Source organism: Haliaeetus leucocephalus, unplaced genomic scaffold, assembly GCF_000737465.1.
Source record: "Haliaeetus leucocephalus isolate CR32 unplaced genomic scaffold, Haliaeetus_leucocephalus-4.0 Scaffold450, whole genome shotgun sequence".
Taxonomy (NCBI): Eukaryota; Metazoa; Chordata; class Aves; order Accipitriformes; family Accipitridae; genus Haliaeetus; species Haliaeetus leucocephalus.
Window position 1 is genome coordinate 21,221,179 of NW_010972886.1, and position 19,188 is coordinate 21,240,366.

General features: G+C 50.8%; 1 protein-coding gene across 10 annotated transcripts in view; it reads left to right on the plus strand.

Annotated features, from left to right (window-relative positions):
* Window positions 1-14,488, plus strand: part of CEP164 (centrosomal protein 164kDa) — a 54,768-nt gene extending 40,280 nt beyond the window's left edge. For 6 of the 10 annotated variants that reach the window (XM_010574979.1, XM_010574985.1, XM_010574986.1 and 3 more), the window contains 8 exons: window positions 994-1,101; window positions 2,243-2,357; window positions 3,187-3,534; window positions 4,000-4,066; window positions 4,622-4,744; window positions 5,646-11,186; window positions 11,858-11,909; window positions 13,728-14,488. In XM_010574979.1, coding sequence (XP_010573281.1) covers window positions 994-1,101; window positions 2,243-2,357; window positions 3,187-3,534; window positions 4,000-4,066; window positions 4,622-4,744; window positions 5,646-5,745 — 861 coding nt within the window. In that variant the 3' untranslated portion in view covers window positions 5,746-11,186; window positions 11,858-11,909; window positions 13,728-14,488. Of the gene's footprint in view, window positions 1-993; window positions 1,102-2,242; window positions 2,358-3,186; window positions 3,535-3,999; window positions 4,067-4,621; window positions 4,797-5,645; window positions 11,187-11,857; window positions 11,910-12,969; window positions 13,033-13,727 lie in introns of those variants that run through there. The other 4 variants (XM_010574981.1, XM_010574983.1, XM_010574984.1 and 1 more) reach the window with 4 other exon arrangements.
* The last annotated feature ends 4,700 nt before the right edge of the window (window positions 14,489-19,188 follow it).

The following is a 19,188-nucleotide window of genomic DNA, read 5'->3' on the forward strand; positions in this document are numbered from 1 at the left end:
GGATTCAGATTCCTGGCTGTGCAGCTGCAGTGACAGGCAGCTGTGGGTGTTCCATCCTCCTGGAAATCAGGTCTTGCACATCTTTTATGATAGATATGTCCCTGCTTGTGTCTTCCTCATCAGAACACAAGGGTCAGAGTCCTTCTCTCAGACTGGCTGTGGATTACTCCAGGAAGGCTGAGAGCTCTTCAGGAACATGGTGCAAATGCAGTGTCTGAGGAACAGGCTTAATGAGAACCTAATTTAGGCTTTGGATTACAGTGATGTTACTGTGCATCAGATGAGCGACCAAAAGTGCCTATGTGTGCACACATAGCCCACAGCTAACAGAGCATTGCATGGTAGTATAGCTCCAGTTCTGTTTTGCTGCGTGTGCTTTGGACTAGGAAGGCTCTACAAAGCAGTTGCTGCAGTGCAGCCAGCACTCAGTAGCTTGCTAGATTGCAGGAACTTTATTGTTAGTTGGAGCTCTTGGGACCTGAAAAATGGAGAAAGTATAGGTAGGGGAAAAAGGGATTTGTGTGTCATGCAAATCCCATAACCTTTTCTCCTCATAGTAAAGGAAGTGATAGGTATCCATCCCATCAGTAGGTACAAGTTTATGGTTGTAGCTCTAAAGTGATTTCACTCTTGCTTGGAAACGGGTTCTTGAGTACTCATCAGCTCTGCTGATATGCCAACCAAAGACAGGGAAGGTGATAATATCTTCCATGGATTATAGGGAGCATTCATATTTGCAGAACCAAAGCTGTTGACCCTGTTGCATGCAGGGTTTGGAAGTGAAGCCTCCTTTTCCTTGGGGTGAACTTGCTTAGAGGCATGTGCTCTGCCCTCTGTATGCTCTGCTTCATGTGCTCTTGAAGACTTGGGAGCAACTTTACTCCAGCAGCATGATTTCCTGTGAGATAATGAAAGTCACCCTAACCAATATACATTATTTCCTGTCATTCTTGTTTTGTTTTCCTCGTTGGCTTGCCTGTTGATCCACTGTAGGAAGCAAAGCAGTTGGACGCGATGAAGTCGGCTATGCGGAAAGGACAGGTGCTGCTGAAGAAGAAGGAAGAGAAACTAAGCCAGCTGGAGTCCTCACTGCTGGAGGAGGTAACCACCAGCATTGCTGCTGTTTGGGCCTGCCTAGCTGTACTCCACCCTGCCCAGAGCTCTTGGCATCCTCCCCTAGGCTGGAGTCTCTGCAGGGCTTTTGGTCCCCATGAGGGCTGTTTAGGTGATGTCCAAAGACAGGCATTTGCCAATAGAGCTGGGTTTTAGAAACACATTCTCTGAGAGCAGAATGGTGTGTCTGTCTGAGAATGGTGGAAGAGAAGGCTAGTCACAAAGTTGGAGAGAATGACAAACCTAATTGGACTAGGACCCCTGTGATTCACTAGGTCTGCTGCCCACAGGACAAATGTGGGCCGGGGTTTGGGATGGAGACTTTCTTCCATGGTGGTGGCTTGCCAGGCAGGGCTGCTTGCGGCAGCAATGGACTTGGGTGGAGAAAACCTGCAGAGTGCACTGGCTTGTGAGAAGCTTGCTTGTTAGGTTGGAAATTAATCACTGTTAATACTGATATGCTGAAGTATCCTACAATATAAACTAAAACCTCACATCAGAATGGTTAGAGGTAGTCTTAACTGTCTGTATCTTGGTCAAGGTGGCAAATAATGTGCCTTCCCTCTGCTGATAACATCTGGACTCACTGTTAAGCATGTGGCTGCAGAGTGGATACAGAAAGCAACCTGAAAAAGCCACATGATTTGAGCCTAGAGAAAACAAGGGCAGGTCACCTCATGTGAGCTAGGATTGAGTCTGCTTTCCTGACCAAGGCAAGCCTTGGAGTCTGTTCAGCTCTGCCTGGGACCATGTGGCCTTAGGCAGGGCAGCAGCAGATAGGAAAGCATGAGACCTTTAATGGCCAAGCACTTCTCTGCGGTGCAAAGAGAGAACCCAGCCCACACGAGAGTTTTGAGGCTTATTTAAAGCACAAAACGCTTTGACTTCTGCCTGGAAGGGCCCTTTCACATGGTTATTAGTTGGCCACTAGTGCCTACCTGTGCTGCTTCCAGAGACTGAGCAGTCTTCTTGACTTTCAGATTTTGTTGTTGGGGACTGAAGATGAGTCTGCCTTCACTTGGCCGATGCCTGTCTGTGCAGACTAGCTGTAGGCAGTATTCCAGTGACTTTTATGTTTCAGGGACAGAAGAGCAGGTTTTATTTGCATTGTTTTCCTTCTTTTGACCAGCTTTCAGATGAAGATACGCTGAAGAGTGCTGCATGCAAGAAGGTGGTGACTTTTGATCTCAGCAACTCTGAGGACACAAACAGCACATCCAGTGTAAATCTACGTCAGCCTAAATGTAAGTGCCTGACTGGCTCGATACACTGTGCCCAACATATGTTTTAGACCTAGTTCTGGCTTTCCCCCTAGTGCCTCTGATGTACCTTCTGATGTTCTCACTTGTGCTTATTAGTGTCTAAGGCAGGTCTGCTATCTGTGACTCAGACTGCTCTGCATGTAACACTTGATTTGAAAAACTTATTTCCTGCCTGTACTGGCAGGTAAGAGGGATGGAATCTGTATGTGAACTTGCCTTTTAAATCTCTACCTTTGTTTTTAGAGCAGATTATAAAATCAGGCTTCAGATCTTCCCTCTCTGCTGTTGCAGAGCTGTATTGCTCTTCTGCAGGTGTCCAGGCTTCTTCCTCACATTTCTGGCAGGAGAGGCTGCTGCAATTCCCTCTGCTGCTTGTGCTTTTTTGTTTGCTTTCAGTTGTGTGTAACTGGAGTTGTGCAGGTGGGAAGAAGGGCTCCCCATAAACAGTCAGGAAGGCAGGAGGGTTGTATTGCTTGCAGAAAGGCTGGCAAGGCTGAAGCTTAAAGAAAACATAGAAAGCTTCCCTATGGCAACAGATGGACAAGCTGTCCAGTCTGGGATCATCTCTGACCCTGATCAGTAAACAATCTGCATGTTGGTCAAGAAACATGAAACTTAAGGGTTTTCTATGTGAAACTTGAGGGTTTCCTCTGGCCGCAAAGCCAGGTTTTTGCCTCTGTACCCCACTTAGCACAGATTGATCAGACTCAGCTCGGAGTGTAACCCATGGTGGAAAGTGGGTCTTCTGCCAGGGAGGCAGTGTCTCCCTTGCCTTCCCAGTGATCCCTTTTTCTCTCCCCTCTTATGCTAGTTGATTTGACAACTGATTTACGGCCTGCCCCCCAGCTGGACAAGATCCAATACTTGACAGACTCTCTGCAACGTATCACTAGTGAACTGAACGGGGTCCTCGGTGTCTTGGGCTCTCTGAACAATCGCCAGTCTCCACTCTTCACCTCGATGCCCTGTGACAGTGTTCCTCTGCCTACCTGTGCCTCCTTGGCAGGACTTCAGGCAGGTGGTTCCCTGGCGCCCCCCACTGGGGTGTCACTGGTGGACCAGTGGGCCTGGAGCACTGGGCTGAGCTCTAGTGGCTCTTTCACAGCTGGACAGTCAGTGGACAGCATGCTGGCAGAGAAATGGCGCAAGTATTTCCCAGGTAAGTCTCCTATCCTTAATCCATCTGCTTGCTTGCATATGACTTTTGATTTCACAGCCCTGCAACTTCTAACCAGCTCAGCCTTCCAATGCTGGTGAGGCTAGATCCACTGGTGCTGCTGATAGGAAGGGTGCTAATGAGATAAGGAATGAGACCTTTGTTCCAGGAAGTGCAGCATATGGCTGATCTTGTCATCCTGCTTCTGGAGCAGTTCAGCCTCTGATATGCGCCTAAGAAAGCAGTTTTTACTAAAAAAGAGAGCAAAAGAGGAGACAGCCCTGCTTCACTGGAAGCCTCCTGTGAATTGCAGATAGGGTTCACTATCTTTGTTTCCTTAACATTGCTATGTCCTCAGCAGGTGGCTCAGCTTGTAGGGACAGTGTGTCCATAGTACAAGAAAGCAAATGCACCCAGATATAAAGACTATTGATTTGGGCGGCCCCGTACTTAATGTCTGTTTTCCAGGTGGGTTCCCGTCACTCGGTGGAAGTTCCAGGCCTCTTGACAACAAGCTGGGATACATACCTGCAAAGTAAGGGTCTTGTTCCTTGAGTTGTTGTTTCATTGTGCTGCTTTTACTTCTCTGGAATGATTTCTAGGTCATGTATTGTATAAAAAGTAGATAACAAAATCATAACCTACATAATAAGTAGACAAGTTAGATACTATTAGTTATTCACTGCCACATGCTCAACACTGCCTTGTAGCTTCTACAGGAAAGCTGCCATCATAGTTGTGCTGATAACCCTCGTTCCAGGACCAGGGTCCAAGGGTGCTGGCATTGGGCTGCACTGGCTCTGCTGTGATGGGCAATGCTGTGTGGGTGGATGGAGTGGAGGCTGCCACCTGAACCTTTCTGAACCTATACAGATGGAAAGGAAGACAGCAGCCTGACAGTGGGTGGCTGCTACAGCTTTTCTCTATGATGTAGTTGGGCAGAAGACTTTGAGCTAAGAGGAGGTTGCTTTCTGTTAACTGTGGCTCTTTCTGTAGAAGCCCATCACTTTCTTTCTCAGCTCTGGGATTGTTTCTGCCTAGACCTCTCTCTTCCCACTTGTGCTGTCTCTTTCTCTCTCATGTGCAACAGTGAGCAAATACGGATGTTCCAGCACTCCCAGTTCCAGAGCCATGAGTCAGATAATATGAGTATTCAAGGAATGATTGAGACCAACAAGAAATGGCTAGAAGATTTCAAGAGGGGTTCAAAAGTGTATCCTTTGCCTGGGTCTGGTCTTTAATTGCACTCCAGCTTTCTGCAGCAGGTAGGTGGAGGCAGGAGGCGAGTGAATCAGGAGCACTAAAGCATTGAACAGCAATTTTGAAGCCTTAGCCTCTAATTTAGTGTCTGGTTCTGCAAAGGAATATGGTGTTTAGCAGTTAGAGCATGAGTGACCTGTTTGCTCTTCTTTGAGCTGTACTTGTCCAAGAAAGTCTATTCCCTTTCCCTGTTTGCACTGTGATGCTCTTTAGTGCCATGATACACAGCAGTTGGAGCTGGTAATGTGAGAAATTAAAAAAATTAACAAAAGAGTGCAGAATGGAGGAGGCAGGGAAGTAGGGGGCCTAGTCTTGCAGGCCTGCTTTTGGTGCCATTGAGGCAGCCCCAGCCGCATTGGGGATTTTGCCACGGGCAGTCCCTGCTGAGCAGCCCGGAATGAGGGAGCAGTGTCTCTGCGAGGTGACGTGTGGGGCGACCCTGCGACTGGGGAGGGAGGGCTCCCTGGTGGAGCTCTCCCCCCAGCTCAGTTTTGAGGCGCATTGTAGCATGCGGTTGGATCAAATAAGTGAGATGTCTCTGTGCTATTAGCGGGGATGCTTCCAGGCTTGTGTTGTAACAGCATTATGCTGGGGCTGTCTGCGTCTCCTACAGCGTGTGCTGATATTAGCAGCAAATCCCTTGGGCCTCTGATAGCGCATGCTGTCCTGAGCACGGTGCTCCTTTGAATTCCTTAATCCCCCTTTAATTCCATCTGACTTGAATGCAGCAGGCTAAATACAGCATGTGTGCACAAGGCTGGCTCCTGCCCCTCAGTACCTGTCCTGTCTGCTGGCTGTGCTCATGTATGCTAATTCCTTGTGTAAGCCAGGCTTTTCCTTCACCCATCTGCCAGACCTCTCTTCCCAGGTGTGCAGAAGCCCCCTGCCAGCAGCCCCAACCTACTTCAGCTAGGACTGGATGAAAACAGACAAATTAAACTGTACCATTACTAAAAGATGGGACTGAAGAGATGGTGGCGGGGGCCTGTGCAGTCTCCCTAGTGATACGTTGAGTTTCAGTGATGCCCAGCCATCTCAGCTGTGTCTTTGTGCTGTGCCCTTGAAATAAAGTCTCTTTACAAGCGAGTGGAGGAAGGAAGAAATGAACTTCCCAGGTGGATTCTTCTAATCCCGTAATGTGTCCAAATATACTTTATAGACTGTTTAATCCAGTGGTGAAATATCAGGGCTTCAATAAATCAACAGTTCTCTCATTAGTATTCTAGCAATCGTGAGCTGGAGCTGTGAATCATGGAGGACTTTGAGTAACTGGTCAAGGGGGAGGATGTGAATCCAGCTGAGACTCTGCTAGAGGAAATGTGTCAGGAAATGAGCCCACACTGATGCCCAGCCAATGCTTAATTGCAGGTGGGCCAAGTCGTCTGGCCTCTGACATATGTGGGAACAGGGGAGAACGAACAGTGAAATGGCTGTAGAGCATGGGGACAGGCTCGGGGAATGGCAGATTCTGACTCTCAGGAAATGTACCTCTCTTTTGGGGTGGAAGCAATAGGAGCTAAGCCAGGAGTGGCTTTTCATGGCAGATTTGGAAAAGAGCTCCCTGCTTCCTCTTTCTGCCATGCCAACCGGAGCTGTGCAGCGTAGCTGCGCTATGGGAGCTCTTCTCCTGCGTTACAAATGTGCCAATGGCAATGTGGAGTGGGGATGGCAAGAGAGTGTGGGGCGGTGTCTGCTGGTGCAGATGCTGTGAAGGAACTTGGCCTAGTGTGAATGTCAAGACAAAGCCCCGCCTGTGTCCTTCCATGCCCTGGGGAGAGGGATCCGGAGCTTGGCTCAGCAGCTGGGGTCTCCTTCCACGCAGCAGGGCTGGGGAGGCAGATGGGAGCCCTTGGTGCCAAGCCTGGAGCCTGGTCTTGCTGTTCCTGCGGCAGCTCTGCTGTGCTCCTGGGAAAGCAGGTCTCAGGAGGTGGTGAAATGGGCTCTGCATGGCCAGAAACCTGGCTGAGGTGTCAGGATGTTCTTGGACCTCAGCTGCAAGACGGTGGCTTGTTGCTTTGCTCACCAGGTGGCTGCAGTGGTGTTCCTCTGCAGAGGCTGTATCCAGAGCATGTTATCACCTTGCCAGGGTGCATGGAGCTGGGAGGGGGCAGAGGGTGCTGCTCTAACCGATGGCGGGGAAATGTAACTCAGCTTTCGTACTGCTGAGCGGGAAATGTGGTATTTGGTTGTCTTTGTCAGTATTTCCTCCAAGCTGACTTTAAATATTTTATGCTTTAAAAAATGCTGAACTACTTGCCATTTTGTCTGCGGAAGAAGCCTGCACTTCAAGGGATCCCGTCTGTGAGAAATCGTCTTCAAAGCCCTTCTCCTTAGAGACGGCTGATGCAGGGAGGCTGGGAAAGCTGCTGCTCTGCACCCTTTTGTGCTGTTTGTGTTCCTCAGTGTGGCTAATGATGTGCAGCAGAGTAAAGCAGAACCCCCTCCTGCTTTGCTTCCCGGGTGTTGTGTACTGGCACAACACCACAACAGCTCACACTGTGAGTGTGGCAGGGGAATGTTTACATGCAAATAGAAATATATTTTTGATGAACATCATTTTAAAACTGTTAATGTCTGTATATATTTTTTTGCTGATTTGCCTAGAATTTTTTTAATTACTTGGCCAGCCTTTGTCCTAGGACAGCTTGATCCTCTGGTCAAGTCTGTGTTCTCCCACCTTCTGGTCACTAACAAAGCACAGCGTAGTCCTTCTGCAGGCACTGCCAGACGAGAATGTCCCACTGGTGTCCTTGCTGAGGAAATCCTAGCTAGCTCTTACCAGTGCTGACTGAGTCGGGGGACCTTAGATGCCCACAGTTATCTATTTTAGAAGGGACCCTATGGTTCTGGCTTTCTTGTGGCATGGGGAGGCTGTCAGCCTGGTGGATGCTGTGCCCAAAGCCACGTGGCTGAGTCCAGTCTGTGTGTTCAGAGCAACATGTATTACTAGTGTGGAGAAATGCCTATTTTCATAGCAATAACCTGGTTTGAGACATGCTCCTTTTTCCTGTTAAAACCTGTGAGAGCAGCTGTATCTGGTGGTGTATGCAAATTAAATCAACATGAGCCTGTTTTGTATGATGGTGATGTTTGTAGCTCTATTTTTTTCTTGTTGAGATGTTCTGTTGTAGGCCTAGATATCCAGCTTGTACTTACCTTTCACACCTTCCCTGTGTCTCTCTGGGCTGTTTCGTGTTTTGTCTTGTCAAGGTCATGTCTGGCAATTTCTAAGACCACTTCAGCTCACTGTGGCTTTATTACCATTATTCTGTTAAGTATCTGGCCAGGGTAGCAAATGCAGGGGCAGATAGAAAGCTAAAAAACAGAACTACAAAAGCAATTCTTCATGGGGCTTTCAGCCAGCAGGACAGCTTTTCATGGGCTCATATCCTGCCCTTTTCATAAAACTGTCATCCAGTCTTGTTAAAACAGTTGTCTTGCTCTGGAGCTTTATGTCAAGGTTGGAGGACGGGCTGTGTGCAGGAGCGGTCCACAGCTGGCTCGGCTGGGCACTGAGGGAGGGGCTGCCTACGGGATGCGTGAAGGTGCGGGGGTCTTTGCCGGAGCAGGTGGGGAGCTTTCCCTGGGAAACGGGAAGAACTGTGTTGCGCTGGCTGGGAACAGGGCTTTGCTCCGGAGTGGCTCTCCAGCAACTCGGGATGTGTTAAAATTGACTAACTCTGCAGATTGGCGGTTGCTACTGACTTCTCCATTTATTTCAGAGCAGATGGGAATTTTCCCCCAAGTGGTGGTTCAGGTGCTGCTGCTGCAGCAGTGTGCTTGCTGGAGTCCTGCCCGTGGGCTCACCAAACAACAGTCTTGCTAGAAATTAGGGAGGATTGGTGACGTGCTGTTCTCTTCTCATGGCTTGTTCCTTTCTTCTTCTCGCCTCCTTCTAGCAGCCCTGGGACACCCATAGCAGCCCTTCCCAGCTGTGCATGTTTGCCCCTTTGGGATTTTTTCCCTTTAGTCTCTCATGAAAGACTCGGCTTCTCCTGGGTCTCCAAGCACTGCTGTGAAGGCTGCATCTGTCCAAATGGGGCATTTGCCGCGTGTGTCCTGGCTGGGGACTCTCCAGTGCTGAGAAACTGCGGATGGGTAATGTGACCAGTGACCACAAGGATGCGGAGAGGGGAAGTTTGGCACCTGCCCTTATTTTTCCAGCTCTGATTCTTCTGCACAGTGCATTGCTCACCAGAAATCCTAGGTTCAGGTGGATAGGGATGTGGGGACTCTGGGTGATCATGTGATCTGAGCTACTGGTACAACAGAAAAGCCAAATGTGGTTCAGGGATGCGTGAGGCACATGGACATGTGCAGAGTCTGGGATGCTACTGTGCAAGGTTGTGATCTGCCTGCGGAGGGAGGGCTGGAAAGGAAGGAGTGTGAATGCTGCTCTACATGCTGGAGAGAGGAAGGCTGTTGGAGCTGGAGGCCTGAAGAGGCACAGGAAGAACAATACGTGAATCAGCTGGTCACGCAGGAATGGAGGCTGATGGTTAGAGGCACATCCTTACAAACAAAACAGAAACCACCACCAAACCTTGAATCACCCCAGTTCTTGCTGTGCATAATCTGCACCTGGGTGTCTTTGCCTGCTGGAGAGCTGCGATAAGAACTACTGGAGGAGGTCTCTGACAGCAATGCACACTGTCTAGGTAGGTGCTTTTGGGGGCAGGTCCCCCACCCCACTCCTGAGGCAGCTGCTGTGCAAAGAGCACGGGGCAGCTCTGAGAAATCCAGTCTGAACTGTAGGTGCATGCTGGCTGTGGGAGGCTTAGCTGTAATCCTCCCGAGAATCGGTCCCAAGCCCAGGAGGTCTGCCCCAGCTCATGGGTCCGAGGTGTGGGGTGTGTGCCTGCGTGTCCGTGCGCACTGGCCTACGTATGTACGTAGAGAAGAGGATTTGCTTTTCCTGGAATGCCAGTACCGTATATGTTGGAGAAACTCAGTGATTAGAAGAGCAAAAGGACAGTGCACGATTACTTTGCCAAGAGGAACGTGAGCCATAAGCTCATTAAGGGGCTTGGTCTCTGCCTGCTGAAGAAGGTACGCTTCAGTCACTGGCTATTTGGAGACCACTGTGCATTGCTCTGAGAGCTTTGCCTTCCCGGGACGGAGGGAGCCCCTTGGCCACCCCAGCCATGCTGGCGACCCTGATGACAGCACTGTTCTTTGTGGTGAGAGCATTTGGGCAGGTGAGTCTGGGCTGGCCTGGCAGCAGGTAGGATTTATTGCTTTCCATTTTATTTCTAGAAATGTGTGGGTTATCTTACTAGGGAAGGTAGCGAGCAGTGGGGAATGTGGGCTGGGGATGCCCCAGCTCCTACTCCAGCATAGCTGTGGCTGTGCCGTGAGCCCCTGCAGCAGTGTGCAGCCCAGTGGGTCTGCATGTCCTCGGCAAGTTGCCCACAGTGTTGGCTTGGGAGCACGTGTGAGTTTTTGTCATCGTAGCATTAGCAGGTGTATTGGCAGCTTTGCAGAGCACGGTTCCCTGTTGTGCCCGTGCATGCAGGAAGCAAGTGCAGGGGCTTGGGCTTCCCAGTCTGGCGAGCAAGAGCTGCGAAAGTGCATGTTGAGTCTCAGAGCACTTTGGGGAGGAAGAACAACCCTCCCTCGTCTAGGGTTGCTTTCTCTTGGGGAGAGGAAGGAAAGTGGGAATGTCTGCTAGGCTGGCCAGGGGCTGTGTCACCAGCCTGGCTGACTCTTTGAGGACAGGCAGTTGTTCCTCGTCCCGCTGACTGCACCTCTGGCTTTTGTAGCTCCTTCCCCAGGGTCCCACAGCAGTGCGCAGCGGTGTGCTCCGGCCCTGCTGCGTGGTGTGTGATGCAGGTGATAGTGACTGTCCCGGTGTCAGGGTGTGAGCCTGCAGCAGAGCTCCGAGCGCTGCCTCCTGTGGTCTCTAGACCAGCTCCTGCCCTCTGCCGTTCCCTGTCCCCAAAAACACCTTGGGGCAAGGAGAGGAGGCAGAGGTCTCTGCTTGCCCTGCTGGGAATGGCTGCCTGTGCCTCCTGAAACCAGGCCACCCTGGGCAGGAGGTCTGGGCCACCCATGCTTCGTGCAGAGCCATGTGGCCTCAGCATCACCTGTGATCTCTGCAGCCCCACTACTTTGTGCTGTGAGAGTTGCTCATTGGCATGGTGCTGGGAAGACACGCTGAGCATCACTGCAACTGGCAAGGCCACCATGGGTTGTGGTTACTGCATATGGAGGAGCAGCTCTTTCTGTTGCTCTTCAGCTTCTCTCCTGTCCCCTCAACTGCTGCAAATCCTTTCTGTGTCCAGCTCGGGACCAGCTTGTTTCACGAAGAGCCCCTGCCGTACCTTGTGTACCAGCCCCTGCCCTGGCAGATCCAGTGTGTGACACAGAGCCGCCGCACCAGCCGGGACAGCGAGGTGAGGGCTGGCTTCTCTGCCTGCGGTCAGCCGAGGCAGCTGGGTGGGGGATGATGGCAGTGCCTGGTGCAGAAGGAGCAGCCAGCATCCACTGACCAAACAGAAGACTTGGGAAGGGGGAGAGATTTCCCTCCTTCCCTTGCAAAACAGAAAATAGGGTAATGCTAGGAAGCAGGGCAAGCTGAAAAAACGTAGGAGGGGTATTTGTAGACCAAGTCAAGCTGCTTTTTAGGAATGAAAATATCCCCTAGCAGACCTGACATCCCAGGCGCTGCAGTTTTGTGGTAGGGGCTGGAGTCGAGGAAACGAACCCAGCAAGTCTGGTTCCATGCTGGTTATGAAATTCAGATCTAGTGAGGCTAGCCTGTGCCAATGTACGTCCAAAGGTGCTACTGGCACATCTCACAGATCTGACTTTTGATACAAAGCTCTTTTCTGTTCCTCCTTGGAGGACTTTTCACAAATGCAAATTAATTAGTCAGTGCTCTGCAGTGCTCTTTAAGGGAACAGCAGTATTTTCAAGTTTCCCAAAGGGAATGGATAATGGAAAGCTTGGTGAGACTAGCCCTGTCCCTTTCAGAGCTTCCCAGCTGGCCCAAAAGGGGCTATTCTTGCTGCCTCTGCCTGAGATATAACTAACTCTGTTGTATCTTTGTTCCCTATCTTTGTAGAAAGGCAGGAGCTCTCGGCATAACAGCATCTACTCAATTTCTGGAGAGAAAGGTGAGTATGGAGCACGCAGGGAGACAGCCCTGCCACATAGTAGGGGAAACTCATGGTTGTGACTGTGGGATGCAACAAAAGAGCAGGCATAGCAGTACCTGGACCCTTCTTGGCCTCTTGTTTCCTCCGAAGAAATCTGTCTCTGACATTATCAAGGGGTATTTTGGAAATCAGCTTTGTGGGAAGAAAGCCTTCTCGGATGGATGGCTTTCTCTCCAGCCTATGGCTTGCTGGCTGTACTGTATTTTCAGTCAATTCTCCTCCTCCCTGTGGAGGGTGCCCTTCTTGCTGCCCCTGGGAGGGCATGTGAGTATGGACAGGATGGCGGGATGTTTGTTAAAAGCTGTAGTATCAGCGAGTGAAGGCCCTGTTTGTTGCATGGGTGAATATACAACAGCACACTTCTGTGTGTGTGTGCGCACGCATCCTTGCCTCCCTCTTCCCATGAAACCTGCCCCACTGAGTTGCATGGGTCACTGTCCCCCAAAACAGTCCCCCTTCCTCTTCTCCTTAGCCTGGCAAAAGCACTCTGAATTTGCCCCCTTTTCCTCTTCCTTCCTCTTGTCTCTAAGACTCTGCTCCCTCTGCTGAAGTCAAGTGCTCAGCAAAGAGGATTTGAGCACTTCTATTCTCAGCACAGCTCGGGTGGCAATCGGATAAAGGCGGGTGAAGCAATGCTCCGGCAGCGCGGGACTGGGCTGGGTGCTGCCAACTGCCTGCTGCGGCAGAGCGAGCAGGGTGCTGAACTTGAGACATTCCTCCTCGATGCACTGTAGCTCTGGCCAGCCTCATCACTCTTTTTTGGGGGTTCTTGCTGCCCTGTGAGTAGGTGAAGGTCCCCGGGGCTGCCTGGGCTGGCAGTGGCACTTGTGTTGGTGCAGCAGCAGGGCGTTACTGATGGGCCTGGCCATGGCCGAGCTCCTTCAGCAGGTGTATTTCTTGCTGAGTTGTCGGTAGCCCGCGTGGCTGGGGTCTCGTTCCTGCAAACGTACAGTGGTACATGCCCCTGTGGCTCCCCAGCCTCTGGGGTTTGATTTTTTTTTTTTATTTTTTTTTTCAGTGGGTAGGATTTACAGCTGACAATGGATCTTGTTAAGCAGGGCAGAAGGGAGCCGATTCCTAGTGTATAGTCTTAGGTATCTTTTTACTTTGCAATTTCTTTTAGGATGTGACTAAAACTGAGTTCAGGTGACAGTGGTGAGTTTATATAGCAGCATCTGGCACCAGGATTTCTGATGGCTGCTCGGGGGGTGCTTAGCAGCAACACGCTGGCTTAAAGGAGCACTGCTGAGTGGCTTTGATTCAGTTCCTGTTGAATTTCACAATACTTCCCTAATGCAACATTAAGTGTGAGGTGGGGAGGGCTCCCATTTGTCAGCATGAGAGCTTTATTGCTGTACAGTGCTGGGCCTTTTTTCTAATCTTATTTGTGTGTGTGTGAAAGTAAGTGAGCATCATACTTGGTGATTAAACGTGGGGAAGCTGAGGTCTTTGGGGAGCAAAGCTGTGTAAATAGAGGGCTTAGTGCTGCCAGGGAGGCTGGGCTTTTCTTTGCCTCCGGTTCCCTGCTGCATCTCCCTCTGCCCTGGAGATGCGCCCGTGAGCCAGTGGAGTCATGGTTTCATGCTGTGGACTCTCCAGCCTCTTTCGGCTCTGGTAGTGGAGGGAAGCCCTCCCATCTATGGGGAGCCTGGGGTATGCAGAGTCCAGTCTGACCCCGTGGGGGGGGTGATGCCAGAGCCCTGCCTTGCTCAGTGGAGCCTGTTCAGGGCCACTGGCACCGCCTGTGCTCACTGTGATGCTGGGTTGTTGTCCCAGGCAATGTGACCCCTGACACCAGCAGCGAGAGCAAGTTCTTCAGCGATCCTTCCGAGAAGGCGGCCGTCACCATCCAGACCCACTTCAGGAGATACCAGCAGCAGAAGCAGGAGAAGAAGTAGACGTGTCGGCCACCTGTGCCCTGCACTGTCCCTCCTTTTTGTCTGCTTGGTATCCCAGAGAGCTTTGCAGCCATGGTGACTGTGAACCCGCTCCCTGATAACGTAGCTTCTGGTGCATGTGCAGCTGTAGATACTCTGCTGTTCGTGTTGGTTGCCACTCAGAGTGAGATCTCTTTCCTGGTCAGTCCTTCCCTAGACACCATTGCCTTGTGGGCCAGGCTACCACTGGTGAGGGGCTGTTTGGGACCTCAGTGCCCAGGGAGTGGCACAGCATTTACAAGCCTTTCCTTGGTGGCAGCACCCAGAGCTGTGTGGTGGCTGGCCCTTGGGCCACAGCCAGTTTAAGTCCAGCACCTATGTCAGGGGAGAAGGAGGGGTCCTGTACAGCTGATGGCAATTGTGGCTGGCTAGCTGCTCAGCTGAGGCTGGCTTTGCCCAGCAATAGTCCTCCTCTGTGCCTCCACCTCTGTTCTGCCTCTGGAGCTGCAGTGGAACAACTGCCCTTGTCCCCTGCTCCAGGCGGCTGGCTGGCTGAGCTGCTGAGCATGACCGTGTCCAGGAGCTGGCCCGGAGTGGGATGGCACTGAGGGGGTATGCTGCAGGCAGCTAGGGTGGTAGGAGCTGAGCTGTGTTCTGACTGTGAGCAAATCTTACTTTTCTTGGTGGGGGGGAACTGCTTGGGGTGCCTTGGTTTCAGAGCAGGGATGGGGTGGACTCTGTCTTCTGTGGCTGCATGTGTTGAGGCTGAACCTGCTCTCTGCTGGGTCAGGCTCCTTCCTGAGACGGCCCTCTGCTAACTCTGGCATTTGGGTTAGTGCCCGCTGTCCCCCAGCCACCCTGTCCTGGTATTTTGGCCCAGCAAAGCTGAACAGAGACCTGGTCCTGGTCTGGCAGGGACAGGACCCCAAGATTGTCTTGGGTTTTAACACCTGTTTTCAAGTGCTGGCTTTTGGAGGGTGCAGAGTTGTTGAGAGAGAGGGAATACAAAAGCACCAAGCTCTGGGCCAGCAGAAACAGGAGGAAGTTTGAAGTGAGGAGGTGCTGTGTGCTGTCCCATGGCGGGTGCTCTGTGGGAAGGAGCAGGGTGCAGAGGAGCTGCTGACTGAATGGTGCTGCTCTGATTGCTTGAGTGTGGTCTCCACTGCTGCCTTGCTGGGTCTGATACTGGATTTTCTGTGCAGAGCTATGCCCCTAGAGCCCTTTCTGTCTTCTCCAGCTGCAAATGTCCTCAGCCCTTCTTACAAGGGCTCCATCCCCAGCTGCCCCTACTTACCTTTGGCTTGTGAGTGCTGGTGTTTGGTGTCTGGCTTCTGCTCGTGCTCAGTTACTGCCTGCCGGTTGTGGTTGGCATCCAGCACTGCTCTTGGGTCTTCTCTGGAGGTGCACTGGGAGAGCAGGGCTGGTAACAGTTTGGTCTGTCGCTCTGCAGTGGTGTGAGCCGCCAGGCTCTGCTGCAGGCAGCCTGAGCTAGCTGATGTCAGGAGGTGTGTGGTGCATGTAGTGTGGTGTCTGGGGCTTTGCCTGGAGTGCTGTGCAAGGCAGCTGGTAAAGCAGACCTAAAACCAAACTGGCTCTTTGGATTTCTGAGCCTGATGCTTTTTTGCCTGCTTCCTGTTGAAGGCAGAGTTTGGCTAGCGTGGCTTGACTTGACTGTCCTCTTTCAACTCCCGGTTCGTTACTGTGTGCAGCAACGTGGGGAGAACCCGCTGCCATGGTGAAGGGCAGTGGGCTCACTGGGAGTGGGGGGATACTGGGGTCTCATGGCTGAGTGCTGGAAACTTGGACTTTGTTAAACTCTGCAAGGCCAGCGTTTGGAACTGCTGGGGAAGGGAAGGTGGAGAATGCTTGCTAAAATGTAGAAGGAAATCTGTACTAGCCAATTACAATAAAGACGTATTAATCTGTGTTAATCTGTTCTTTTTATTTTGCTAATCCACTTACTCTTACAGCTGAGAACACTTGCCTTTTCTTGCCTCTTCTATTTAAAGTCTGGGATTGGCGTCTCAGGTGCTGCATGGTTGCCCAGCTGTGATACTGCTTTGAGATGGGCATGGGTGCTTGGGTGTCTTAAAAATCTCTACTGTGTAAAGGTTTGGAAGTGAAATGTGCACTGAACTGGTTTTGAAATCCTTAGAAAAATGCTTGAGAAATGCTGGTTTTCTTGTCATCACTTTCCACTGATCTCGGGGAGAGACAGAAGGGGCAGGACTGGTTTCACTTGGCTTGAAGGCAAATGCTAACCAGTGCGAGACAGATCTCTGGACGAGCTGATGTGGGCTATGACGTGCAGCTGCTCCCGTGTGGACCCATGGGTGCCCTGGAGTGGCGAGAGGGTCGTCAGCCCATCAGTGCATGGCAGCAGCCTGCCCGGCAGGGTGTGAGGGGCCATGTGGCCAGGAGGTTCCCAGGACTCCAAGGATGATGTGAAAGGCTGAGTTGCTGCCCAGCCTCTCTGGCCCCTCAGTATTTTCCCTTGATGACTGGCTTTAAAGTAAGTCAAGCAAGCTCTTTCTGGCTCAGAGAGACCCTGTCAGAGCCACATAGCGTGATCTTCAGCATTTGATTGCCTTGCTCATGTTCTGTGTGCAAATGCTGTACAAAATCCACGCACTCCTTGCATGTGAAATTGGAAACTCACCATGGTTTTGTCTCCAAAAACCTGTTAAAATTGAATGAATAAGGAAACTCATGCATAGAAGTAAAGGCTATTCAGACATTGGGATTCATTTAAAAAAAACCAAACCCAAAGCAAACAAAACCCCAAAGCAAGTACTGCAGAAGCCTAACCCTATTTCATGCATGGATTTGGAGGCTGGCTGATTGCTCTTGACATGAATCCTCAGTGCACCAAAACCAGAGGCTCCAGATGCAGGGCAGTAACCCAGACCATCTTGCTGAGAGTGTGGGAACCTGCTGGCAGAGGCAGAGCCACTCAAGCAGCGGTTCAGGCAGAGGAAATGCAATGTCCTGGTTCACCAGAAGCAAACTCCATCTGTCCCTAAGGAAAGCTTTACTGAGAAGCAAGGTGTCAATGGGGATTTTGGTGCAGAAACATCACATCAACCCAGGTATTTGTGGTATTGAGTGTGATCTTTGATGCCTTCCCACCAGCCTATTTGGGAAGGATACTCCTCTGTGTGCAGGATGCTCCTCGGCAGAGGTTGGCTCTGAGTGTTACCTGAATAATCGCCAAAACTGATACAAATTGTCATAATGGCTCATTTCTTGAGCCCCAAGAGTGAGCAGCTGCCAGGCTGTTGCCAAGACACTTTGAGTTCTACTGGATTTGAGATGTTATGTTAGTGAGAACCAGGTGGCAAAGGAGGATCTGCTGACCAGGGTGACAACACAAGCAGGTAATGGAACCGCATGCTGGAAATGGGAATTGTGGGTAATCTCACCAGTAACACCAATCACTTTATTTGCATGTCATTGTTGGGGTTCCTGTAATACCTCTCCTAGTTTTTGGTTTTGTTTTTTTTTTTAACTCTGTAGCACTTGATTATAACCAATGTGTTAAAAACAGCACTTCTGTCAAGAGGAAAAAAATGAGACTGCTAAAAATCTCTGCATAGAAGTTACAACTGCTAGTTTAAGCTACAATAGGAAGCTGATTCCTTCATTGTAAGGAAAGAAGAGATGGAGCCCATGGGGAACAAGCATGGATGGAGAAGTGATGAAAACACTAGCTTATAAATTGGAGGAAATAAGGAAATGAAAATGCAGTTAGTTACTTGGACTTCAAATAAGACCAGAACCTCCTCTGGAAGGCAAAGTTCTACTTTGGGTAATTAAAACAACTGTTAGTAACAGCCTTAGCTGGTTTTGTCTTCCTGGGATAGCCAAACAGGTAAGGAAGGCTGCTGGCCCCAGGCTGCCTGCCTCAGCTCTAGCTGCTCTTGCTTTCACTGTCAGATGTGCACGTAGGAAAAGGGAAGGTGTAATCTGCATGTCCTCGGTGGTTAATTGCTATGGCTGGTGGTAAAAGCCGAGAGGAAAATAAGACCAAATCAAGGTGGGGCACGGTGCTGTGCTTCACTGGGCTTTACTGCACTGTGCTGTGACCTGGCAGAGCTGTGCTGCGGTTCAGTGTGCCACAATGCCCTGTGTCCTGGGGGAGCCGTGTGATGTCTTGCTGTCCTGTGCCATGATTCACCATGACGGGAGGCAGTGATGCCATGATTCATGGCACGGTGCTGGATTCCCTGGGCTTCGTGCTCGGCTGTGCTTCGCCATGATGCGCTGTGCTTCACTGCTCCACTGTGATTTGTTGTGCTCAGCTGTGACCGAGGACAAGCACGCCATGCTTCACCTCCTGCTCCTGTGCGGTACTGTGCAGTGCTGCCACGTGGCAGAGAACAAGAGCCCTGCTGTGAGCCAGTCGCTGTGCTTCACCGTGTTCACACACAATACCAGAGCTGCACCGTGCTTACCCTGCACTGCCAGAGCAATGATGTGCTGCACCGGAGCCGTGCTGTGGCTCGCAAGGGTCTGTGCCACAGTTCACCCCTCCAGCCTAACTGGATTGGGCTTCACTGTCCTGCTTCATCCTGGGCTAGAGCTAACCAGCGATTCAGCAGGGCTGGCCTGGGCTTATTGGTAAGTAGGTGCTGCTCACCTGGGGTTGTGGGTGCTGTGTCACAGCCTGGCAGTTGCTGGGATGTCCTGCTTGGTGCTACTGTTCCCCACACCCTGCTCCCATCCCTTCCCCTCCTCCTGCCCTGGGGCTCTGCAGGGTGGCACAGCTTGGTAGGGAAGTGGGCAGTGCTTGGTGCTGTGTGCCTCTGGGCTCCTGCGGCATGGATTTGGCTGCCTGGATGCACTTTTGGGCTGCCCCTCTCTGTCTGCCTGGGGCGTCCTGCCCTAGCCCTGGCACTGCCTACCGCCCTGCTCACTTTACAGACACCCGCATATAAACATAACCTTTATTGCACACAGCGCTGGGTTTTTTTTCATAGAAAAAGGTATTAACACATAAGCATTTGCAAATTGAAGCAACTCCTGTTGTTTTCAGAACAGTAAAATAGCATGCAATGTCTTCGAGACGTTCCTTTTTAAAACCACCGACAAGATCAGGGGGGGAGGGGGGAAAAGTCGCTGAGTCTTTCCTTGTGCCCCTTTCAAAATGATGTGAAATATATATATGTTTACATATATATTATATTTTTTTTAAATCTGTAACATCAAATTCTTTGTGCCCTGGTTTCTTTTTCTGTTCGGAGAAGAAGAAAATAGCTTCATTTATACAAAAGAGTTCATTATGTACAAGTTTGTTAATTAAATATAAATGGTGCAGGGAAACGAGCAGCGTCCGTTGCGGGTGGTCTCTGGTTGGTGCC